Genomic DNA, 25,513 nt, shown 5'->3' on the forward strand with positions numbered 1-25,513 from the left:
ACAGTTTTTGCCAACTCCCTACCGGTTGTGGAGGTTAGTGGCATGAACTTGAGAAATTGCTCACATATTTGGTAATTAATTTGATGCATCAGAATCTACGTATCGTAGACACAACGAAAACTGTTCAATTGTTGAAACATCGGACGTTTCATCTGCGAGAATACTAAAAAACTTAGCCTCTTTAACTTTAGTTGCTATTTTTTCAGTTATGATCTGGTTACAAGCATCAATTATTTGGTTTTTGGAAGTTCCAACTTATGTACGTAGCATTTTTTCCACATGATTCAAAGTGTTTTTTTAAATCTTGATCCCCCGCTTCAATTCTGGCTCTAAGCAGTGCTCTAAAGTTACCCTCATTCTCGGCAGGTCTACGATTTATATCAAACTCGCCATAATCTCTATGGCCCCTAAGAGCAATATTTTGCCTTCCACACAAAATAATAGTGTCTATTATCGGAAGGATTCTTTTCACGTTGTTTTTGGGCTTGAAGGTCTTTCCCTTTATCAAGGATTTGTCGATTGATTTGATTTCACTATCCATTACTCTTTTAAAGTTAGCTGCGCTTACACAAGAGTCCTTGTGGTACTGTGAGGCTGCATGCTTTTCAAATTTTTCTAATGCTTTTTTCCAGTTAGAAAAACCTTCCTCAACAAGTTGGCCAGTATGTTTTGAGCGTTACTCTTGCCTACTTCTTTTTTGGAAAAAAGCATACAATGAACACAGTATGCAGAGTCTTCAATTCCAGAATAAGACAGCCAAGTATATTTATTTAGCCATGAAAACAAAAATTTTCGTTGTTGAGTCCCGTACGTTCTGTAAGGAAAGTTTAAAACTACTTTGAGGGACCCATCTGTCATTTTCAACACTTTTAACTTTTCACTGTCTGTCAATTTTTTTGTTTTAAACAAAGCAATGTCTAAGTTATTTTGACTTACATCGGACTGCACTGCAGAGTTCTTACGTTAGCTCCCGAGACATCCTCCAACACAAACTCAGGCGTGTTTCAGCACATGTAGGCAGCTCCTTACTTGCCGAAATATTTTTTGTGGCATTTTCAACGGTTTAAAATAGTTTTGTATACTAGCTTTTCTTTTATCACCCATAACTTACTAGACTACTGTCCAACCAATTTGTCAGACCTAGACCACAAACACAGCTTGAACACTTGACAGCCAGACAACCCATAACACACACTATACTGCAATTCGATAAAACTACGACTGTCAACTGGACAAAAGACAAATTCACTGCCGGGGCGGGCACGGGGCGCGTCTGGTGAGAGTTGTGGAAACTAGAGCTGGTCGCCCATGGCAACGGCACGTAGTCATCGCCATAGAGCAGGATGGAATGGAGGGAGCTAACACAGCAGCGCAGGCAGTTATACTGTGAATACATACGTCTAAAATATTTGTTTCACAACTCTTGATTTCTATGATTTAATCTGTGTTACTTTAATAAATAGGTTTAACGTTACCATTCATTATAGTTTATAAAAAAAGTACGATAAAACATATATGATGATACATAACGAATGATTAGTCACATACAGTATTTATTAGTCGGATATATCAGGTCCTTGGGGGGGGCTTAAGCCCCCAAAGCCCCCCCCTGGGTGCGCCACTGGTTAGCGTGTTAACTTAATGGAGATGAACGTAGCATGCTTTTTTCCACGAAAGTCGGGGGTCGAGGACAAACCCTAACAGATTGACACTTTGGCTGTTCTCTTCCACTTGTGGACCCAATGAGCAGATCATGCGCTGGGTTTTCTCCTCATGAAGCTTAAGCTTGTTGCTTGTAAACCAAAGCTTAGCTCTGCTGAGTAGGCTGTCAGTCTTCTTGATCACTCCGGCTAGCGGCGTCCCTGTATAAAAGATTGTAGTGTTGTCAGCGAAGAGGAGTGCTTTCCCATCCAAACTCAGATCGTTGACAGCAACAAGGAACAGGACTGGTCCAAACACAGAACCCTGTGGAACTCCATGCCGAACATTGCAGGGCTTAGATGTAGTACCATGGACGGAGAGAACCTGCTGCCTTTCACTGAAATAGGATTTGAAGGTGTCAAGAACCACATCACCAATTTTGTGTGGTATGCTATCAAAAGCCTTGCTAAGGTCGCATAGGGCCAAAGACGCAAAGTTCCGATGTTCGAAGGCCGTTTTGATCTTATCTATCAGGTCCTTTACAGCAGTAGTTGTTGATCTTCCACAGCGAAACCCAACTGTTAACAACAGCATTAATGGAGCTTAACAGAGACCTATTAAAAGTGTTAGGACTTTCGGTACATTTTGATGCAGGTTTAGATGAATCCTTGTGGCCATTTATGAGCGCTTCCAGGCTGGTAGTTAAAAATATTTATTCGTATATGCATTAGCGTTAAGATTGTTCTAAATATAAAAATTGTCAGTCAAAATTCGGCAGTACCAAATTTGATGCCGCCATGGTAATGAGCAGGCGTCACTAGAAAAACGGACATTGATAAACAATGGGTTTTTGTCCTTAAGAAATAAAATAAAGCTGTATTTTTTACTTTTAGTTCTTTGGGCCTTGTCCTCCATCATGGTCACAATTAATTGATATTAAATATTAAACGATACAAATATTAAGCTTGCAACATAAGCTAAATTGCCGTCACTATGTAATTATTTTAACATATAATTATCTAACATAACTGATTTTGATCATCTGAATTATAAGATCTAATGACAAATAGCCTACACACGTTTTATGAATATAATATTAGTGACGAGTGACGCCGTTCTGCTGAGCAATAGACAAACAAAACTGTCCCTGATCTCACCTTTTTTTCTGTGTTGTCGGTGCCGTGGTCTATAAAACAATAAAACCAAAATTGTACTCATTGAACCTAGAAAACTTAGCGTTTACTTTATTGTTTGTTAGATCGTTAATAAAATACTATGAGTGAAATATGAAGTTTTCTGTCAGTTAAACATAAAGCTGCTCTTGTGGAACAAGACGTGAAGTTTTTGCTGTTTTATAATGAGATACCGCACTGCTACTTATCTTCGAAAAACATGAACTTTAAACCTAGGTTCTCTTTATCAAAGTGTCCAGACAACACAATTAGCAAACCACTGAGAGCTGCTGTTATCTTATCATAGCTTTAGTTGACCCATAAACTTAGCTTAATATTGATTAGCCTATCTATTTTGTAAATAGAATACTTTTATCAGCGATTTTCTACGTAACCTCATTCTGTTATCCTAGGACTAGTGACTGCGACCATTTAACAAAAATATTTCAATTTAAATTCTAAAAAATGTCCTATGTAAGATTTGAAATGTTTAAAAACTGTTTCAATTTTTGTACTAGGCCTAGGCCTATTTTATTTTTCAAGAGCAATCATATTTGTAAACTTTCCAATTTTACTGCAAAATCCATCTCATGCTATGGGTTTTCTAATAAAATATCTATTAAATGCTATAGTAAAGATCAAGAGGAACATCCTCTTAGAAAAACTATGAGAATTCTTAAGTCTGATATGAAATATTTAATTAAACTAATTGATGGTCAAGCTACAGTAGAAAACTTGAAACCTAGTTATCATTTTCCAAACCACTGCGATGTTTTAATTGTTGGTGGAGGTGTCATTGGATCTTCGATTGCTTACTGGCTAAAGCAGCGAGCTCTTAGTGGTCTGCATGTTGTCGTTCTGGAAAAAGATGCCTCGGTAATGAATTCTGAATTTATAGATTGTCAGGTAGGCCTAATGTTTAAACTGTGATAGATTTCAGATCGGTGGCAACATATTTTACAAGTTGAAAATCAGTGTTAGTATAAGGTGATAGACTTATCTATTTAGTTAATGTCTATTTACTGTCTAAAATATTTTATAACAAGAGTTGGGTAGGGTACGATAAGCGGACCCGGTTTTTTATATCGAAATTGGCAAACGATATTACTTAATCATAACCATCGATATAATCAATCGATACTGATTAATTATTTTGAACTAAAATAGTCTATATTAACAGCTGTAAACACTTTAAAATAATACACGTAGGGTAATATTTAAATTTTACATAAGTAATTTTGATTATTCAAAATGGCAGTTAATTTTAGAAAACTACACACGATTTTGCTTTGAAAGATGATAAGACATAAATAAAATGTGTTTTTTTTTTGGCTTCAACATAGACTCGTACCGAAAACTCCATTATGTGAAATTTGTGGAAAAGAACCAACTGTAACTGTGAGAGGAGCAAATATGGTCATCTTCAGTTTTCCTAACTTTTGTTATAGGTTATTGAGGACTATAGATACTTTTATATCGATTGATAGTCTAGGATTTGAGATGCGAATATTAGGTATCGATGACTACATTCTTTGATATAAAAAACCGGGTCCACTTATCGTACCCTACCCCAAGAGTTATTGATGAAGCCTAGCCTGTCTTGGATTAAATGAAATTAAAAACAGACATGTTTTCTTCCATTATATTAATGCGACAAATTACTTAAACCCTAATACAGGCAAACATTGATTTGAGACAAATTCAGTAGCTAATACTAGGGGAGACTAATAAGCAGCGTACACTCATTATTCAATTGTTATTATCAAACGATGTGGTATTTTATTCAGGCAACAAAACAGACATACAGTAGTACTATCGAATACAAAACAGTTCTAACTATGGTTATTTACAATTAATTATTGCCAGCTCTTTTTAATGAATTTAACAACAGTGTTGTTCCAAAATCTAATAAATTAAAATCAACTGTATGATATTTGAATAAGCGCCACAATTACAGTAGCGATGTACTTGCGTGTTATTTTTGTCACAAGTTTCCAGACATGTATATCCTTTGTAGTAGTATTAAACTAGTAAAAAGTAACTTAGTGTTACACTGTTTTGTTTGTTACATTTTATAAATACTCATAGACCAGGTGGTATTTTATTCATCATTAAAGTAAAAACATTTTTAGATATACAAACAGCTGAACTAAACTGCAATTTGAAATACTTATAACATAATTCAGTGCAGCATTTTGGTTTCAGTAGTGTAGATAATCATGAATATCAATGATTCGATGGTGGTTGTGGCTGTTATACTGCAGCCATCTCCCAACTTCAATATTATATAATAACCGTATGCAACAAGAATTATACATTAACAACAATAGTAATACAGCAACAATTGTTTGTAAAATAAATTTAACAATAACAAAAAATAACAAAACTAATGGCTGCAGTATATAAGCGGCCAACACAACAATCAAATCATCAGTATTAATGATGATCAAATCATCGATATTCATGAGTATTACATTCTCAATATTCATGACTATCTAATAATACTGAAACAAAAATTTCAAACCAAATTACGTTGTAGGTACTTTACATTACAGTATAGTTTGGCTCTTTTTATATTTTAAAATGTAACAAACAAAACAGTGTAATGTTTAATTGCTTTTTACTATTTTGAAGAATAAACGTATCTGACACCTTGTGACCCAACACACTTACATTGCCATTGTACTTGCAGCCATTCCACAAAGACCATACACATGATTTTAGTCTTAATAGGCTTTTAAGATTGTATTATAGTGAAGCTAGGCTATACTCTTGTATGTAAAAGAAATATAGGTATTTAAGATTATAGAAAAGAATAAAACTTTAGTTATTTTTTTATCTATATTTGTTTAGCAGTGTAGTATTTATTTCTTACTATTACTTTACTTAATATTTCTTAACTTAAAATTATTATTTAGAAAATGCTCAAATGGATCATCACCAATTATCACTACTTCTCATCGATATATGTATTCTGTAAGATGATAGGCAATGTAGTTCTGAGTCCTGTTTCTAATGATTTCTTTGTAGCTCTCTAATTGGATTCTATTGTCTGGGTGTTTGCAGAAGTCAGTAGGTCGACGAAGTTCTTCGTGGTTTACAGTAAAATGTCATATCCTTTTGTATTTATACCGAAATAGGCTTTCCACAAATTTGTGGCTATCGTTGTTCTTGGTTTTACATGCTTAACTAACCATGTAAGTGAATCAGCATTGCATTTATTTTCTGGGCAAATGTCCAAACACTACCTACAATCTCTTCTTTCTCTTTTGCAAATGTCTATATTTGTATTTATTTCCATAATGCCTACCACCCACACATCCTCTACCAACTTAGTCCTCTACAGTTTTACTTCCTCTTTCCGATTTTTATTTCATTAACTTCTACTGCAACTCCTAACTATTCTTCGTTTTCAGACTTGTCATATAACCATACATTGATATTGGTGGGAATTTATCTATTATGGTGCCGATAATCAGATAAAAAAAATATTTCTTAGCAACTTCATTAACACTTTCAATGCAATTTTTGCAATAAAAACTGTTAAGCCAAAAACTGCCAAGAACTGTAGGCCACCTGTAGGTTTTGGAAGATCAAAGGAGTTGCATAATGAGAAGCTGGCTAATATTAAGAAAAATGTTGTTTTTATCCATGGCAGAAGTAAAATCTCTTGTAATAGGGATAACATATATTCCCTTTAGCTGAAGGCAAAAGATTTTATCAATAGAGTTTTGATGCTGTTAAGAGGGAGCACAACATAAGTAAAATAATGGAGGCATCCAACCCCTGGGATCTGGTCAACCATATGCGCAAGAACAAACCGACTATGATGTATATAGCAAGTCCGTATCTGTTTAACGTCTCTTTAATGGATGAAGTTGATAGGATTGTCAGATCCCTGCCGTCTCTGTTGCCTTGATACTGGCTGATCTAAAAAAGGTTTTTGACTGTGTCTTGCATGAACTCCTCTTAAACAAACTGGGCAGGTGTCAGTTACAAGGTATATATTATGCTAAAGTCCTACCTCCAGAATATATATTATAGGTTCTCACAGTGGGAGGAGCAACATCTTCACCTCTACCTGTGAAACATGGTGTACCACAAGGCTCAATATTAGGACCATTACTTTTTATCATGCTAATAAATGACCTAGGTCTGAAAGGACGTTCTGCTGTTAGTGGATGGCTCTACATTTTTTCGCTGGGGTAAACACCGGGAGAATCTATCAGCCTTGCGAATGTTGTCTTTGCTGAGGCATTTGACTGGTTCTCTACAAACAAGCTTTGCCTTAACGTAATAAGGCTATAACAATCAACCTACCTAGGGTATACTAGAGTAAGCAAAATTATCATTAATGGACTCCAGGGAGTAAACAACTATTTAAGCACAGAAACAGCATTTTCGTTTTCATCACCCATTGTTCCTTGATGGAAGAGGGTGCGGAAATGGCAACCTAACAAGTGTAGCAGCTGCTCCAGACGCTAAAACAGTTGTGGCCTCTTCTCTCAGTGCAACACATGTTTCCAATTTTCGTTGGGTTGGGTTTTTGGATAAAATGACAGGACATTTAGCGGCAAAGCTTTGATTATATGTTCTGGTGTTTAGAGGACCTTACAGCAATAATTTAAACAGCTTACATTCAAAATAGTACATAAGAACGCCACTAGAGAACACAAACAGCCGTAATACTGATTATTTCAACAAGTCCGTGTTGGACGGTTTAACCCTCATTACTCTCTTGGGATCAAACTGCTATCAGTACTCTTTTAGAACCACTTTCATCTACTCCTCAACAGGTTAATAAAAAAAAAACCTCAGCGTATGGTATGCAGCCTGAAACAAAATGTAAATACCAAAGTTAAAGTTAAGATACTAGGCTTTACTCTTGATCCAAAGCTGACATGGAGTGGTCACATCAACAATGTTTGCAACAATCTGATGAGAATAACTTTCTTCTTCAGAAGACTTAGAAACACGCTATCTGAGGCAAATGTGGTCACGATCTACCATGCCTGGGACGGGCTGTGGGGCTGTGCTTCTCCTTCAGAAGAAAGTACTCCGTATAATTTCATTTGGTAGTTATCAGGATCACTATGCTCCAATTTTTCAGAGACTTGAAATCCAGACTGTTTTCGGCCAGTACATTCTTCAGAGCCTGGTTTATATAAGAGACAACTTAGATTCTTTTCAATTTAGAGCTGACACACACACTTACAATCTCCGTGGTTCAAATAATATGGACTTCGTAAGACATGAAACTGTTTCCCAATACTAGCACTCAAGATGTTTAACAAACTCCCTGAGGCCGTTCCATGCTTGGAGAAAGAGCGGGGTAGGGTACAATAAGCGGACCCGGTTTTTTATATCGAAGAATATAGTCATCGATACCTAATATTCGCATCTCAAATCTTAGACTATCAATCGATATAAAAGTAGCTATAGTCCTCAATAACAATCATATGTTTTAAATTAAAATATGAACTTAATATTTACAGTGATCAAACAAATTATTATAACCAAAATTAAGAAAACTGAAGACGACCATATTTACTCCTCTCACAGTTAGAGTTGGATTTTTAATAATCAGAATTACTTATGTAAAATTGAAATATTATCCTATGTGTATTATTTTCGAGTGTTTACAGCTGTTAATATAGATTACTTAAGTTAATAGTTCAAAGTAATTAATCAGTATCGATTGATTATATCGATGGTTATGATTAAGTAATATCGTTTGCCAATTTCGATATAAAAAACCGGGTCCGCATATCGTACCCTACCCAAAGATGCGTTTGAAGCCAAAATGTAATTATGGTTACTCTCCAAATCATTCTATTCTCTCAATGAGTTTAGGCAGAGGAAGTGACTCGATACTACTATATTCATATAGTACCGCTGTCTTGTGTAGAAATTTATTTTAAATAGTATTTATTAATTTTAAGTCCAATACACAATGCATCCAGCTAGTGTGGTCAAAGATGCAGTATTCAAGTATACAAATCGAACCTCTCTACAAAACGATAGTCAATCTGCAATGGTATTTGTACTGATGCCGTCAAAACTACATTCATTTATTAAAATGCTATAGTTAGTCTGGTTCCAACTAAAATGGTACATGATTGTTAATATATTCATCAAGCCAAATTTAGAGTGTTCAAAAAAGTGTTCTTAAGTGTGTTTTTGGTAACATTGTGTTCTGACTTATTTTAAACATGATTTGATTTTCACCTTTAATTCTATTTTTCTTCTCCTCACTACAAACTTGACACTTAGGTTTTAAAGGAGTAAGATCATTATATAGGTAGTAGAGATTTGAAACATTGTTCAACGTTTAAAAATAAAATCTGACACAAAAGCGCATGTTCATCACCATCGTTCTTCATTACTTACTAGGCAAATGATTTTAGTGTGATTGAATTAAATTAATTTTAAACAACATTGTTATTCTGTAAAATTAAAACGGCTAGTAATGATTAATTATCAATATCTACATATGGGTTAAATGTTTTTTTTATTCAATATTTTAGATATTTCTAATCAATAGCTGATTCAATTGTGGTGGTGGCCGCTTATTATACTGCAGCCTTACTAACTTTGGTCTGGACCCATATCAGGGAAATCTTATATATTTATATCTTGCCCAGATAGCTGTGAACAACCTTTAGTAGCTTTTGTGAAATAGAACAAAAGAATCTCCCGTTTACCAGGAGCCAAACCCACATTTCAAAGCCACTTGAAATAAATATCGTCACTTTTAAGAGATCTCACATAATTTCCTGTTATTCATCACCTCTCCAAAAAAATTGTTACTTTTTGTTTTTTATTGGTTAGATTAATAAGTTAAAATCACATGCTAAGTTAAATAAATTGTAATATTAAATTATTTGTTGGATAATAAAAACAATTTAACATTTGGTAAAACAACCAAATAACAAGTTTAGGCCACTTATTAAAGTCTACCCATATACTAGTAAAATAGCAACAACAAAAATCAATGTTGAAGCCTATGTATTACGCGCTTAACAAGCCAAAATGGTGGGATTTACAGTCCAAAAGAGCTCTGGAAAAATCTCAAATTGAGGGAGAAAGCGAATCAAGTCTACACATCTAATGCACATACAGTACTACTTTTTCATATTATCAAAAGAAATCGTAGTTGTCTTTAGTCCAATTTACATAAACAAGACGAAACAATTTGCTACATGTGGTCATACAAAATACTGCCTTCATTGTATAGAGCATACACATAGTAAGAGTAAAAAAGTTCCCGGAATTGATTTATAAATATTTATTGAACAGATTTCAAAACTTGAGCAAATTATTTATTGAGCAAATGGTTTTCCCTTCAACAATGTCTTCAATCACAGAAACAGGAAAAAATTAGCTGGCACCAGGTCAGGTGATGCTCTAGTGTGGTAACACTGTTCTTGGCTAGATAATTAAGTACTAACAAAGACTGATGTGTGGGGTGTTGTCATGAACTAAAAACCAATTTTTTCTTGCCCATTTTGTAGGGCGATCCTCCTGATGGTCTCTTAAAAAACATGATGAGATGAGATGGTCCTGATTCTTAAAAAACAATCCCAAAACTTTTTTTGGCTTATGTCCAAGTGAAATTTTTCATTTTTTGAAAATATTTCCATTTTCCATTCAGAGGACTGACGTTTTGTTTGAGGATCATAGCAATACAAAAAAAACCTCATCTGCATCTGCCAAATCAATCAACTTATTATCAATAGTCGTCAGCAATTTTGGAATCAAATTCGATCCATTTTAAAATGATCATGAAGGATGCTGTGGACACTACCAAGTGACAAATTTATCCTAAATTTTATCAATCTTTAGTCTCCTGTGTGCTTCTACAACATGCTGTACTCGCTCAATGTTTTTATCAATGGTTGCAGTTGAAGTTCGTCCACTACGAGGGTCATCTTCAATGCTCACGCAACCCTTACGAAAATTTGTGTGCCATTCATAAACTTGACTCATGGTCAAGTTACTTGTTATAAACTTGATGTCTTGTCTCCGTAAACATGAATTAACAACTTAAAAGAGTCTCACTAGGCGATGAAGTAAAACAGCATATAATGATTAATCGCTATTCAGTAATCGCCATGTTTTATAATTGAGGAGGTTAACTTGCAGGCATATAGAAACACTCTCCACAAGCAAACAACGGTAATTGAGCGATACCAATACTACAGATACTCCCTCCCCATAAGTGTACCACTGTAGTAGAACTGTTCCAAAACAAATTTTTCATTGGCGAGTGCGCTAAATGTATATTTAATCACTTCCGGGACCTTTTTGGCTCTACCTTGTATGTCAGCTTATATGATATGAGAAAGAAGATAACACATAATTGAAGTTCATGTTTTGAGTAATTCATACTCAGCTAACATGTTTATACGATATTCAAGATATCCAAATAGGAGTCACTTTCCTGATTGTGCTGAAGTAATATTCCTTAGCAAGGGCTTATCTGCGGAGTTTTCTAAGGAAGATACAGATAGGGTTATTTGAATTACTAGGATTTTTTCAAAGAGAGTTCAACTATTGTGAGAACTTAATTGCTATGCTCTTTTTAAGATCTCATACTTAATTGTTAGGCCCTTTTAATCACTTACATTTCTTGTTGTTATGTTCTGATGTCTCATTTTCTTTGATTTCTTGATTTAGCTATCAACCAATTGTACAGACTTTAAATTATTATTAAAATCACTCCCTACATTTTTGTAATTTAGTGAGTTTAATCTAATTTAATATTTAACTTTAAAATCAATTTTTAATTGCAAAAAAATTTAAGAAAGTATGCTTTTAATTAAATGGATATTTTTATTTTTTTCAGTACACTCAAGCGTCAACGCCGCTGTCAGTGGGGGGACTGCGGCAGCAGTTTTCTCTACCAGAGAACATTGAGATGTCAGTGTTCGGAGCCGAGTTCATGCGTAACATCGGAGACTACTTAACAGTGGAAGGTCATGAGCCTCCCAATGTCCAGTTCACTCCCAATGGTTACTTGTTCCTTGCCACCGAGAAGAGTGCCCACATTCTGGAGAGAAACTCAAAGTTACAACAGTACGTTGAGTAATAATGCGATCTGTTAAGTTTGCCTTTTTCAATCAAATTGGATGTAAAGAAAGCGATATGGATAAAGAAGGAATCGCTTGTTTATGATCGAGTGAATTGGAATTCGTCATGCTTAGTAATCATAGGAGAAATATAATTTAAATCATAAATAAGTTAAGTCCAATAATTATTGCTGTAAAGGTACTAATTGTTCACACAGACAGTGGCATTCCCAGAAATCTTCTGTGGAGTGTGTCCGAAACGACGGGAGTTTGGGGTATGGAAAACCCTCCAGATTAGCTGGGGTGTCACACCAGCGAAAATTTTGAAATATTAGGTCCTAAAATCGTTATTTTATAGTACTTATGAACTAACAAAAGAAGGGCAAAGATCAGGTCAGAGTGTAAAAAGTTTACATTTAGACCTCTCTATCACCAATCACCAGAAAATTATATTTTGCAACATATACAGTTTATATGAAGTGTATTTAATTAAAACAGAATTTAATCATAGCATTAACAAAATATTGAACAATATTGTGAGTTTAAATCACAAATCAAGACAAACCTAAATGTTAATGTCTACTCTTGGATCAAAAAGTATCAGAGTTTGAAAGTTGACCACAAACTAACTAATGGAGCTACAATAATGGGAGTTATATCATAATTTAGCTTCTTTATTTCTGCGTTTATACACTTAAAACTGTTTACTAACATTAACTTCCAGTTTTTATTGATAACAACAACAAAAAATATGGCTTTGAAAATCACAGTTGTTTATACAAGAAAGATACAATTTTACTGCAATTGAGTATGGAATTTTAGTTTTAAAATAATGTTGTTATTAAATGACCATCTTAACTTTCCTTCTTGATGGTCCACAAAATTCGACATTGGTCAAGTTATGGAGCTCTTAGTCGTTATCTTGAGCCTTTAATTTTGTAAATCACTATTTAAAGTGTTTAATTTCAACACAGATTAAATTGAGTAAATTTTGTTAATCTACCTTAACCAAAAACGGTTTGTTTTAACGCTCAAATTGCCAGTGTGTCCAGGGCGGTGTTGTCTCTTAGTGACAACGAATAACAAAAAACTAACACAGTAAAGAACTACTCGGAGATCTGTAACTCACTCACTACTGTGAAAACAGGTCATGTCAGGACTACGATAACATATACTTTGTACAGGGTACTCGTCTGTCCGCAAACCAAAAGTACCTGGTACAGGTAACTGTTACAGGCACCTTTATGATACAGATATTTTACTTTAAATTTTACTGTTGTTCCGGATACAAAGTACTTGGAATTGATTAGCAGTAATAGCATACTTATTGGACCTGTACCTGTACCATTTTTGGAGTACTCTGTAATGTATGATACTAAATCAGTTCGAATACATTTTGTAACTGGTTAATGATAGTTGCTGATTGTTACAAAAAATAATAAGAACTAACCTCACTTTTGTAATTGCTCCATGGCTATAAAATTCAGATATTCAGCGTTTTTAACAAAATTGAATTATATATGCAGTGCCATGTATTTCCTAAATTAAAATAAAGTTACAAAAGTACCAACATAAATGTTATTTTTAGTCGAAAATAGACTATTAGCTGATCAATAATTTTAAATTAAATGCTCTTGGGGGGGGGGGGACGTATCCCATGCGCCCCTGCACACAGATGATCACTCACCATTGTATTTGAGAATGTTGAGCCTCATCGACACCCTCCCAAACCAAGAGACATATGTAAATACATGGCTTTGTTTATGTATTACATTTTACTCTTTCATCGGTGCCGGTGTGATTGTCGTACTCATGACTTGTACTCGGGATTTGCATTCTCTGCAGTGACAGCGCCAAGTATGTTTGAACCCTTTTCCTTCCCTTCTTTTCTTCTTTCTATTCTTTGTTTTTGTATGTACTAATACCTCCCCCACCTGATGAAGAGCATAGATTCCAATCCTCGATATGTTGTGTTATACCTTTTGTAACCTTAACAATGGGAAATGTCTGAAATCCTGTTATCGTGTCATACTTTCAATCGTCAAAAACAAACTTTAAACAAAGAACATTTTACTCATTGTTACAGATCATGTTCATTTAAATTTGTAAGGATACAAAACTGAGTTAAGTTTCCTTAAAAAGTTCTAAAATTATTGCATTTTTTATTTTATTTATGACATGAGAATCCGTTGATATAAATCATGTGATTGCATTCTGACCATCTGACTCAGATTTCCGTTAGTTTCTCAATGTTTCACACAGTATTGAGCAAACTTGAGTCAGTGCATTTATTTGTTTACCTGATAACACAGTACAGTAAAGCTAAGGTTCCCCCCACAAGGTTCCATTTTGGGTCCTCTACTGTTTGTGTGTTATTTGACGGGTCTCCCTTCTATATGTGAGGAAAATGCCATTGGTATGATTCTCTATACAGATGATGCTAATATTATCTTTTCAGGAAGAAATAAACAGGAAATTGAACACAAAGCAGAAACGGAAATGGCAAAAATAAAACAATTTTTAAATTCAGCTCATTTATTATTAAATACCAGTAAAACCAACTTTATTTCTTTTCACACCAAACAAAATAGACAAACAATAAATCCATTGATAACAATAGAAGATTATTCAGTAGAACAATTAACTAGTACAAAGTTTCTTGGCTTAGTTATAGATAATAATTTAAGTTGGGATGATCATGTAAGCTTTGTGTCAAAAAAGTTATCATCTAGTATTTATGCATTAGGCAGAATGAAACAATACTGTAACCTCACTTCACTTAAAACTATATATTTTTCTTTGTTTGATTCCCATATGTCTTATGGAATAGCAATCTATGGCGGAACTTCAAAAAAGAATTTGGATTACTTACTAATATTACAGAAAAAAGCAATTAGAATAATGTTAGGCTTGGCTGGTAAAGAGTCAGTAAAAATGCATTTCCGAGAACTAGGAATTTTAACGGTATTTGATAGGTATATATTTTAGAAACAGTTAAATATTGTAAACAAATTAATATTCCCACTATATCACAAAGTCACACATATAATACAAGGCATCATTTTATTAGTGATAGACATAATTTGGTACTCTATAAAAAAAAAAAACAAATTTTGCAGGACTAAAATTTATGCAGTACTTACCTCAAAACATTACCACTGAACAGAATATGACAATATTTATCAGAAAACTAAAGACATTTCTTACCACCATATATCTTGCTACTCTTTAGAAGAGTTTTATAATCATAGAAATAGTTAGTATTTGGGTCAACAAATTTATAAAATATCTACTGAAAAAGTGTATGTTAGTTAATCTTGATTAGGTCTAAGTTAGTTATCAAGGGTGATTGGCATACTTTTATATCAATATTTTCATTGGCACAATAATGTAAGTATTTATAATATTTACATAATAATTTGACACTATTCTGTACAACATAATATGTATACAAATGAATAAAGAATATTTTGAATTTGAATTTGAACTCACTGAAAAGTGGCATGAATAATTTTTATCAGCACTGTTAGCACCAATAACTCCTTAGTGGCTTCATAGAACTTTTTATGTAACATACATTTTGTTACAAAGTAGGATTTATTTACTAATTAACATTACATTAAACATACATACTTGCTATATTAGTCTGTTCTATAGTTTCATCAATGTTAGATCAGTATGAGGCATAACATCACCTGACAACATCGTTAGTACTGATATGCTACAATGGATCACCATTGCAGTCCTTTTTTGCAAACCAATTTTATCTATAAAAGTGTATTATATTTGGCAATTAAAAGGCTAAAAAATACAATTTACACTACAAAAAATGTGAACTAGGGAAACGGTACCTCTATATTTGGTTGGACCTTAACCCTTTGAATACTGTGAGATCAACTGTATTGACAGTATAGAGAGTGGATTAAATGTCAGTTGATTATATTGACGATTTGTATTTTGATAAATTTAATCAATTGTATTTCATAAAAAGTGTCTGTCGTAATAAGCTCAAAAAGAAAATGAAGTTTTCTGTTTGAAAGTTGTATTCTCAGAGCTGTATGAAAGGTCAATGATGGAGAGCCAAGATAACGATTGATTCAATAGCTATGTTTTGTAATATACTATTACTATTATTCACTTTAAATAAATGGTTAAACTTAATTTGTATTCTGATGATTATAGCTAGAAATAACAAATAACTCAGTATGATATAAATGTGAACTTTAATGATGATAAATTAATTGACATACAAGTTTGAATTTTGAAAACAAGATGGAGGATATACAATAATAATGGTAAATTTTTAAATACAGTTCTTAAGTTTTAGGGCAGGGTGGTCGTGCTGGCTTAATGAAATAGAAATATTGGGTATTTTTTTTAATAAAAGATATTGTAATTTTGAAAAATAATTTTGTTAAAATTTTAATTATATTAATTTTGAATTATTAGTCAAATCGAATGTTCCTGGGTTTTATGTTCTTCCAATGAATCACTATTAAACTTAAAAAGAATTTTCTCACCCAATGTCTGTCTTCTGCTTCTTTGTACTTCAGTGATAATAAGAATTTAATAAAGTAACCTTTCAAATACTGCTGAATAAATCTAACCAGTTTCTTTATAATAATAATAATCTTGCTTCACTTCTTCCAGATCCCTCTCTCCTCTTCACCTTTCAAATCTCTGCTCTCTTCACTCTTCAACAATCATCCCTGCACACTGTATCACTAACTTTAGTTCACTTTATAACTTTTGAGTTTTATATGTAATAAGGTGGATTTTGATTAATTTTGATTTCGTATTTATTATTGTTTGTAGTTAAATTTGAGACAATTTATAAATAATTATTCCTTAATTATTATTACTAATAAATTTCTAAATTAAATTAGGCCTAAGTATTGAAATGAATGTGAGATGGGTGTATGAAATGAGTCATTACAGTTTGGAAATTCTACATGACTGCCACCAAAAATCTTCACTAAATAATCTGAATGTAAGGACTATAAGTTTTCAAGACCCTTTCCTGGAAAAAACTTATATTTTGCTTAAATATGTAGATTTTGTATGAGCAGTATTGATATAAAAAGTTTTATTTGTTTTTTCTGAAACGGGTAAAAAGTATTACACCGATCTGAAACTTTTCACTATAGATTGTTTTAAGTGACATAGTTATGAGAATTCGTCATTTTACACGGACACATACCAGGGTCTTCTGGAAAGTAAGGTCCAAATTTTTCACCGCTAAGAAACCTTGCGTGTTGAGATTGTTTGGGATTGAACCGGTGACGTCATTCCATTGACTGGCATTTTGTTTCTGGGTTTATGTGAGAACCCATGTCTTGTCACCTATGATAATCAATCTTCTTCAAAAGTGTATTGCCTTCCTCATGATATCGGACCAAAAACTCAAGAGCACAACCCGTTCTTCTTATTTTGTGTTCCCAACGTGAGCACAATTTGTGAGATTTCAAACGTTTAGAGACAATTTTGTGCAATGTCGTTTTATTTACGGTCGGAATTTCCAGTGCTAATGATGAAATAGTAAATCACCGATCTTCACAAATCTTTTCATAAACGACATTGACCAAATATTCCGTGATCACTGATGGCCAGCCAGATTGCGGGTTACCGCTGGAATAGGTACTGTGAAACGGACCTTACTTGCCGGAGGACCCTCGTACATATATGTATAAAACATTGATCAAGTTTGTGTAAGAAAAGTCTATGCATTTTTTAATGTTGGTTCATTTACAGAGCAGTCAATTTCAAATAATGAAAACAGCAATAAATAACACAAAATCTAATGGACAGATTTCGATCAATTTAGCGTGTATATTAATCAATATACAAATGACAAATTGACATTTTTATTCCAAAATACTACTTATTGTAAAATATTTATTTAAGAATTTTCTATTTGCAGTAAAAAATTCCATCTGTAGTACTGTGCTACAAATAGTTAAGACAGTAATACTTATCTAACTTTTATTGTAGATGGCAGCAGTGATGAATTGAAACCATTTAGTTTATTTTGGATACTTGAAATCAATTTCCTTTGACATTGTGGCATGGCATATTTGCAGTAGCTGAAGGAACAAAAACGGAGGGACAGAGCAAGGTTGGTAGAGGGACAGGTTGAACGCGTCCGGCCGTTTACGTGGTGCATGTTTGCCGGTCGCTCACATGTGACGTCCACCCCAGTGACCAGCCGCGATGTTCTGCCACTCCGCGTGTGTACCATTACTACCATACAATCAGTCTTGTACAACTCTCTTGTGACCCTATTTAACTGTCTTTAGTGTACTTTTTGAATATTATTTTAATTGTTATACTTTGTATTAGTTTGTAATAATATACTTAATAAAAGACATAAATATGTGTAAATATAAACAAAGCCAGTTCTCAATTTTTCAAAATAAATGTGTATTTGAAGAACAATAATGATTTATGTACATATTTTTTTTTTTTTTTTATTCGCTTTTTTTTTATCAACGTCTCCTTGTTTTTTTTCTAATCAATTTTGTGGCACAGAAGATCTTTTTTGTTTTACAAAGGTAAGGTTTAAGTTCCGAAATAGTTTCAGTACATGAGGGGTAATCGGCAAAGAAAAAAAATTTTTTTGTTTTTGTCTGCAGGATTTTCAAACGATGGCTTTTCAATGAACGATGGCTTTTCCAATGAACATTCAGTTTGTTCCATAAACTATAGTTTTCCCCCATATCTGATACACATGCTTTATGTACGATCATTAATCAGAGGTTGTATCTTTGATGTATGGCTGTTTCCAATTAGCCTTAAAACAAGTTGAAACCATGTATCAAAATTGATGAAAATTGGCCTGTTTCCAATTAGAGAACAGTCTTCTTAATCAATAACCTATTTTTATTGTGAGGTCCTATAATTGGTCATTTTTCTGGTCATATTCGTATGTGTCCTTCACTTTCATCTCATCATACATCAAAACTGCACCCTTTTCCGTGTGTTTCCTTATTTTCACCAGCAACTTCCATTAAACTGAAAAATTTCGTCAAAAAACGCTTTGCGTATATTTATATTAGTGATCCATCTGTTCCAAAGTTGACAAACTGGGCAAGGGAAAACTACATTTTCTTCGAAGATATATATATAGCTTTCGTTTTCCAAAGTAGCGCAAAGTAAAGAGCTATTGATAATCTTTCGTTAGTCCATTTAACTCTGTTTTATTGCCTAATAATAAATCTAATGATATAATTTTGTAAATATAGTATTCAGCTTATCTCTTATTTTTTATTCTATCGACTGTCGTGTGGATTTTTTTCTTCTTCAATATATTATTAGTGAATTAGTAAGGCCCACCCTACGAATTTTAAAAGATTTTCACATTAAAATATACTGTTTCTTTTAAAGATTTTCCTTTATAAATTTTATTTTCTTCCAATAATGCAATATATTTTTCATTTCTACTGGATTCTGTTTTCAAATTTGGCAAAAGAGTACTAGTAGTTAACTCGCTACTTTCCACTCCTAGTTCGTCTGGAGAAAATGTTTCAGATTTTTCAGGATATACCAATGAATTTACTAGTTGTTCGTTATTTCTATTTGCGTACCTCTTTTTTCTGTGTAACGTTATCTCATTCTCAGTTTTAAAAACATTTTCACAAACTGGAGTAATTTGTCCCAATTTTTGAGAAGGAACAGCTGATTGTTTGAGCTTCTTTTTTTTTTCTCGGTATTTTCAAACAGCTCTGATTTAAGATCCCTTTCATAGTCTTCTAGCAAAAATCGTCTGAACATACGGAACAAGAGTCTGGGTTCCATTTTCCTGCCCGCTTACACAAATACACCCATCTACTCCTTATTTCCAGGGTCTTTGGGAAAATTAAAATATACCACGCCTGTTTCCTTTGATTTTAAGCGTGGCTCTTGTTGCAGACAGCAACAGTGCACCTTTTCCCGGGCATTTTTTAAACCTACAAACTGACTTTCAGTTTCAATATTTCTTTAAATTACTACTTGTAACGTACCATGATGATACTAGTCGAACTGCAATAGTCACATCAAGTTTAAAAATGTTACCTCCAAAAAAATACTATTAAACACATATCACCAACATACAACAAATAATGGAGAACACAAACACCTCAATGCTAGACAGAAGCGAATGCACTGTTAGGAGGCGGGAGTGGGCCACGGCGTCAAATCGCAGGTCACTGGGTTGACGTCACGCCGGCGGCTGCGGGGTATACTGCTGGGCGATATAGGGGACGGTGTCAACCTGACCCCTCTACCAACCTTGGGGACAGAGTACTAATATCACTAAACGAACCATTTGTTCTGTGATTACGATTTGACGAAACAGACTAGTGCAATAACTTACTGCCAGAAAGCCTGGAGCCATTACAAATGGAATCACATAGCAATGTCCCAGACACAAAGTGCAATATTTTATAGCAGAAAACTATCGAGGGGGCAGTAGGTCGGTTTTGCACTGAATGGATATATCATACTGATTAGTTATATAAAAATGTATATAATTCCTAGACTAAACCAAGAAAATAGGATAATATAATGAACAGAGATTGGAAAGCAAGGGCATACAAATTATACCACATCATGTTTACAGATATTCATACGTTTGAACAATTAATACCCAAGGTAGACACATAGGTAGATGCCCCACAATGTAGACATGCATATCATTTAAGGCAATTAAAATAATCATAAATATTATAAGCACATTGAGATGGTTGGTAAAGGTCTTAGTATGTTGGTGTGTGCAAAATTATCTTGAGAAACTTTTGACGTACAGTACAGAGATTTAGCAGCAATGTTGGTCTATCAAAGAGTAAGGCACATCTGGAAGTTGGTGTTTTCACTGTGTATATATTCATTGAATTTGCATTAACGGCAATAGACTGATTTAATTATATGCCTATAAAGATATATTATATTGTTACTCAATTCAATCTTTATTGAAATTAAATCAGGCTATTACTGTTAATGCAATTTGTTGAATATAAAATTTGTTTGATGGGTTTGGTGAAAGATTTATTAAGCATTAGGTCATATGTTAGTTTTGTTATTTAAATACATACATTGTAGAAACGGGCAAATATAAAATAATTGAATTGTAAAAGGTAAGAGCTCTGTGGTATAGTGGTAGAACACTCATTTGGAAAGTTGAGAGATCCAGGTTTGAATCCCAGTGGAGCAAGTAATTTTTGTGGTTTTATCCATCATTTTACAGTAGTGTGAGAAGAGATATAGCTGTGGTGCAAAAATAAACTCTTCAAATCCTGAATAACTTCGGGCAAACATTGTTCAGTGCAATAACTTGCTATGACTGTCCTCTTCCTCCATATATTCCCTTCACCATTCCCGTACTTTTAAAGAAAACAGAGTACATTAATTTCTTCACCGATCATTGTCTTTTGGCAATTTTTAGGTGTTCAACGCACTTTTCTTGAGACCAACCGATTTATAATCATAGCAATTTATACAGCAAAAATGTTCTTTCATCAACTCGTTGTTCATGATGTTGATGTTTCTGAACAGACAAGTACATTGATGAACCCAATATGATGAAAAACTACTGATAGGCGCTTGACAATCAGATAAGAACAATTAGATTATTGTAGATATGCTCAGAACAACAAGAGAAATGGAATTATATTTTCTTAATTGGGACAAGAAGGCAAACTCAGCTTTATTGGTCGAAATGTAGTTAATTCGAACCAGAAGTGCTCATATACATCCAAAACATCAAATAAGAGCAGACAGTTTTACTTAATCTCTGATTCTCTTAACCATAAACACTTAAATAATATCTACTTCATACATGCATATTTCCATTTTAGAATCATCATAGGGCCCCGTCATAATCAGAATCAGAATCAGTCTTTATTGTTACGTCAACGTTTATACATAGCATTGCTATAGAAACAGGTAACATTGTCATAAATTAATGTAATAATGATACATACACATATACATTCATACATATGCACATCACAATTCACATATACATATAAACTTAATAAAAATACATATAAGAGGTCAAGACAGCGTAACAAATTTAATGTAATCTATGTTAAAACACAATTTTAAAATTCAGGATCCATCAAATACTCATCAACACTATAATAGTTTTTTTCCAACAAAAAATCTGTTAGTTTGCTTTTAAATGTTTTTGAATTGATTAAATGTTTATATTTTTGAGGTAACTTATTGTATAGTTTTTTTGCCGTGTATATTGGAGTTTTTTCTACCAGACGCAGTCGATGTATGGGATATTGAAAATTAGCTTTAAATCTTGTATTGTAATTATGATCAAAGTTATCACTTTGATAAGCTTTCAAAATTTGATTGTACTGTTAGTAGGGTTTTTCAGAATGTATAAATTTGGAAGTGATAAGATTTTTAATTCTTTAAACAGAGGTTTGCAAGAAGTTCTAAATGATGAAAAGGTCATTAATCTCATAATTTTTTTTTGGATCTTAAAAACTTTATCAAAGTCAGAAGATGATCCCCAAAATTCAATACCATATTGAATTATTGAAAAAAAGAAAGAGTAGTAAATTATTATTCTAGTTTCCAAATTAATTGAATTTCGTAACACTAGCATTTGATAACATGCCGAGTTTAATCTTCTAATAATATTTTCAATACATTTTTTCCAAGAAAAGTTTATATCCAGATCTATACCTAAAAATTTTGCACTATCACATAATTTTATTTGTTGGCCGTGGAAAATCACATCCTTATTATAGCCCTCCTTTAATTGTGCTGTTCGAAAATTTAATAGTTGAGTTTTCTCTTGATTTAATTTCAATCCGTTAACCTTAAACCAGTATGCCAATTCATAAAAAGCTTGATTTAATTTATTTTTCAATTGAAAGTGAGAGTTTGCTTTAACAACTGCAGTTGTGTCATCTGCATATAATATAATTTTTGGTGAAACATTTTTAGGTAAATCATTAACATACAGAAGAAAAAGTAGAGGCCCCAAAATAGACCCTTGATAAGTCATATTATAAGTATTATGCTATTCTATATTATAAGTGCTTTAACTAAAAAGACTATGGTTTTTTACTTTATTATTCCTCAAATTGCCCTAAAATATTTCATTGGTTAATGAGATTATTGGAGCTATTCTACGAGGGCCATCCGGAAAGTAGTACCCATTTCGCCGCGTGAGGCGCTGACGACGCGAGTAGCCGCCTGGTCAAGGTCAGATCGCTTCAGTGGCTTGTCTGCCTTCTCTGTTACAAGTTCCGTGACGCTAGCTAGCATTGCCTGTGTTGTTTCTGTGGCAGTTCATGTTTACAAAAATTGAAAACGCCGCCAGTTGTGAAGTGAGGGCTGTAATAAAATTTCTCAATGCAAGAAACGTTCGACAATGATATTCATCGCCAATTAAAGGAAGTGTATGGAGACAATGTGATGGAAGAGTCATCTTTTCGGCGCTGGTGTCGTAATTTCAACTTGGGGAGGGGGAACACACACGACGATGAGCATTCAGGGAGACCATCTGTCATTACAGATCAAATGCTGAGGTCAGTAGACGAATTCGTGATGAACGATCGGCGCGGCACAATTGATGACATCTGTGAACATTTCCCTAATGTTTCTCGAATAATTGTTCATGAAATTGTCAAAGACCATCTGCATTATTCAAAAATTTGTGCAAGGTGGGTCCCTCGCATGCTTACAGATGAGCACAAAACCAAGCGTATGGCTGCTGCATTCACATTTTTGGAACGTTATTCTGATGAAGCAGACACGTTCTTGAATCGCATAGTTACTGGTGATGAAACGTGGGTTTGTTATGCTTCACCTGAGAATAAACGACAGTCAATGGAGTGGCATCACACTCATTCACCAAAGAAACCAAAAAAATTCAAGACTGTTCTGTCCACCAGGAAACTTATGGCAACCATTTTCTGGGATCGAGTGGTGTACTGCTTATTGATTTTATGGCCCGTGGAGACACTATTAACGCTAATGCGTATTGTGAAACATTAAAGAAATTACGGCGGGCAATACAAAATCGACGGAGAGGTCTATTGTCTGATGGCGTCATTCTCCTCCATGACAATGCCAGGCCTCATGCAGCGGGGATAACACCAACTTCTGCAGCAATTCAATTGGGAAATTTTCGACCATCCACCGTATAGCCCGGACTTGGCCCCTTCAGATTTTCATCTCTTTACAAAACTTAAAGAGTTTTTGGGGGGAAAAAGATTTGACAGCGATGAAGAACTTAAAGAAGGCGTGACTATTTCAATCGGCTGGCGGTGGAGGAATATGACGCTGGAATACAAAAAACTCGTCACACGTTATGACAAATGCTTAAATTTGCTTGGAGATTATGTGGAGAAGTAGTTTAAGGTATGCTCTTTTCAATAAAAATGTTTATATTTGTTAATATTTACTTCTGTGTCTTTATTTCACAAACGGATACTACTTTCCGAGAGGCCCTCGTATTAAATATCATGGGATGTTGTAGAGAAATTTGATTTATTCCATTATTACTTATAAAAGATGTTTCACTCTCCGACTTAAGGGCCTCAAAATACTTATCTTAAAACATAAAGTCCAGTGACCATCACTTATCACAGGAGTGCCGATAGCCAATTGGTCTAAGATGTTGGACTTTGGGCCTGAGTTAGAGACAGCACGGGTTCAAATCCTGTCTGTGACCCGTTGCACTTTTTATCAGTACCATCGGCTTTGTACTGTATCGACTCTCCCCCTTATTCTGTTTGATAAGATCCTCGCACACATTTTATTATGGACATTTAGTTATAGCGAAGTCATTACTTATTAGATAAGTTATCAATACTGTTTTGTATTTCAGATGTGCTTTTTGTTTCAGATCTCTTGGAGCAAAAAATGAGTTACTAACTCAAAATAAGATTAAAAAAAAGTTTCCATGGTTGAATGTAGATGGAATAGAATTGGGTTGTCACGGATTGGAGAACGAAGGATGGTCAGTATATAGAATAGATTTAGTAAGCAATCAAGTGGCCTGACTATGTTTTTATTTTAATTTATAGCTTTTTGTATGATTTTAAATACCAAAATATAGGTTATCATTTAGAAATTTGTTAGAAAAAGGGCTGTTGTTGAGAGGTGTAAGATTTTGTTGTTCAAAAATTGTTTCCTCCAAGCATGTATCCAAATATACCCATTACAAAATATTTAAGGATATCAGATGTACATAGTTTAAAGATGATAACACACCTAATGAAGAAAATCATTTTCATAGGATCATAAATAGAAGAAAGAATGTCAAGCTATAATAATATAGATCTTCCCCCCACTCCATGTGAAAACAAAGAACATTCATACAATAAAGAAACCGCTTAGGGTGCATGACTTGTTATCATAAAAAACCAATTCAAAGAATTGTTGAACCAGTTTGGAAGATGAAATCTTACAGAGCCAGACATTTTTTGGAATGTTAGTCAATAATGCCAATGGTATTTTTGCGTTTTATACAAAAATGCTGTACAATTTTAGCAATTTTTATGATTATTATAAAATGTTATAACTTTTTTTATCTATTGGCAAATTTTTATATTTTTTTACTTTGTACAAAAATGTGTATATTGTACACATATACATGTCTTCGCCTGGTAAATAAGACAT

General features: G+C 33.7%; 1 protein-coding gene across 4 annotated transcripts in view; it reads left to right on the top strand.

The window, feature by feature from the left end:
* The first annotated feature begins 2,812 nt into the window (after nucleotides 1-2,812).
* LOC124364880 (FAD-dependent oxidoreductase domain-containing protein 1) overlaps nucleotides 2,813-25,513 on the top strand; it is a 49,068-nt gene continuing 26,367 nt past the window's right edge. The window contains exons 1-4 of one of the 4 annotated variants that reach the window (XM_046820677.1): nucleotides 2,813-3,050; nucleotides 3,747-3,789; nucleotides 11,662-11,891; nucleotides 24,738-24,851. In XM_046820677.1, the coding sequence (XP_046676633.1) occupies nucleotides 3,034-3,050; nucleotides 3,747-3,789; nucleotides 11,662-11,891; nucleotides 24,738-24,851 (404 nt within the window). In that variant the 5' untranslated portion in view covers nucleotides 2,813-3,033. Of the gene's footprint in view, nucleotides 3,720-3,746; nucleotides 3,801-11,661; nucleotides 11,892-24,737; nucleotides 24,852-25,513 lie in introns of those variants that run through there. The other 3 variants (XM_046820675.1, XM_046820676.1, XM_046820678.1) reach the window with 3 other exon arrangements.

Source organism: Homalodisca vitripennis, chromosome 6, assembly GCF_021130785.1.
Source record: "Homalodisca vitripennis isolate AUS2020 chromosome 6, UT_GWSS_2.1, whole genome shotgun sequence".
Lineage (NCBI taxonomy): Eukaryota > Metazoa > Arthropoda > Insecta > Hemiptera > Cicadellidae > Homalodisca > Homalodisca vitripennis.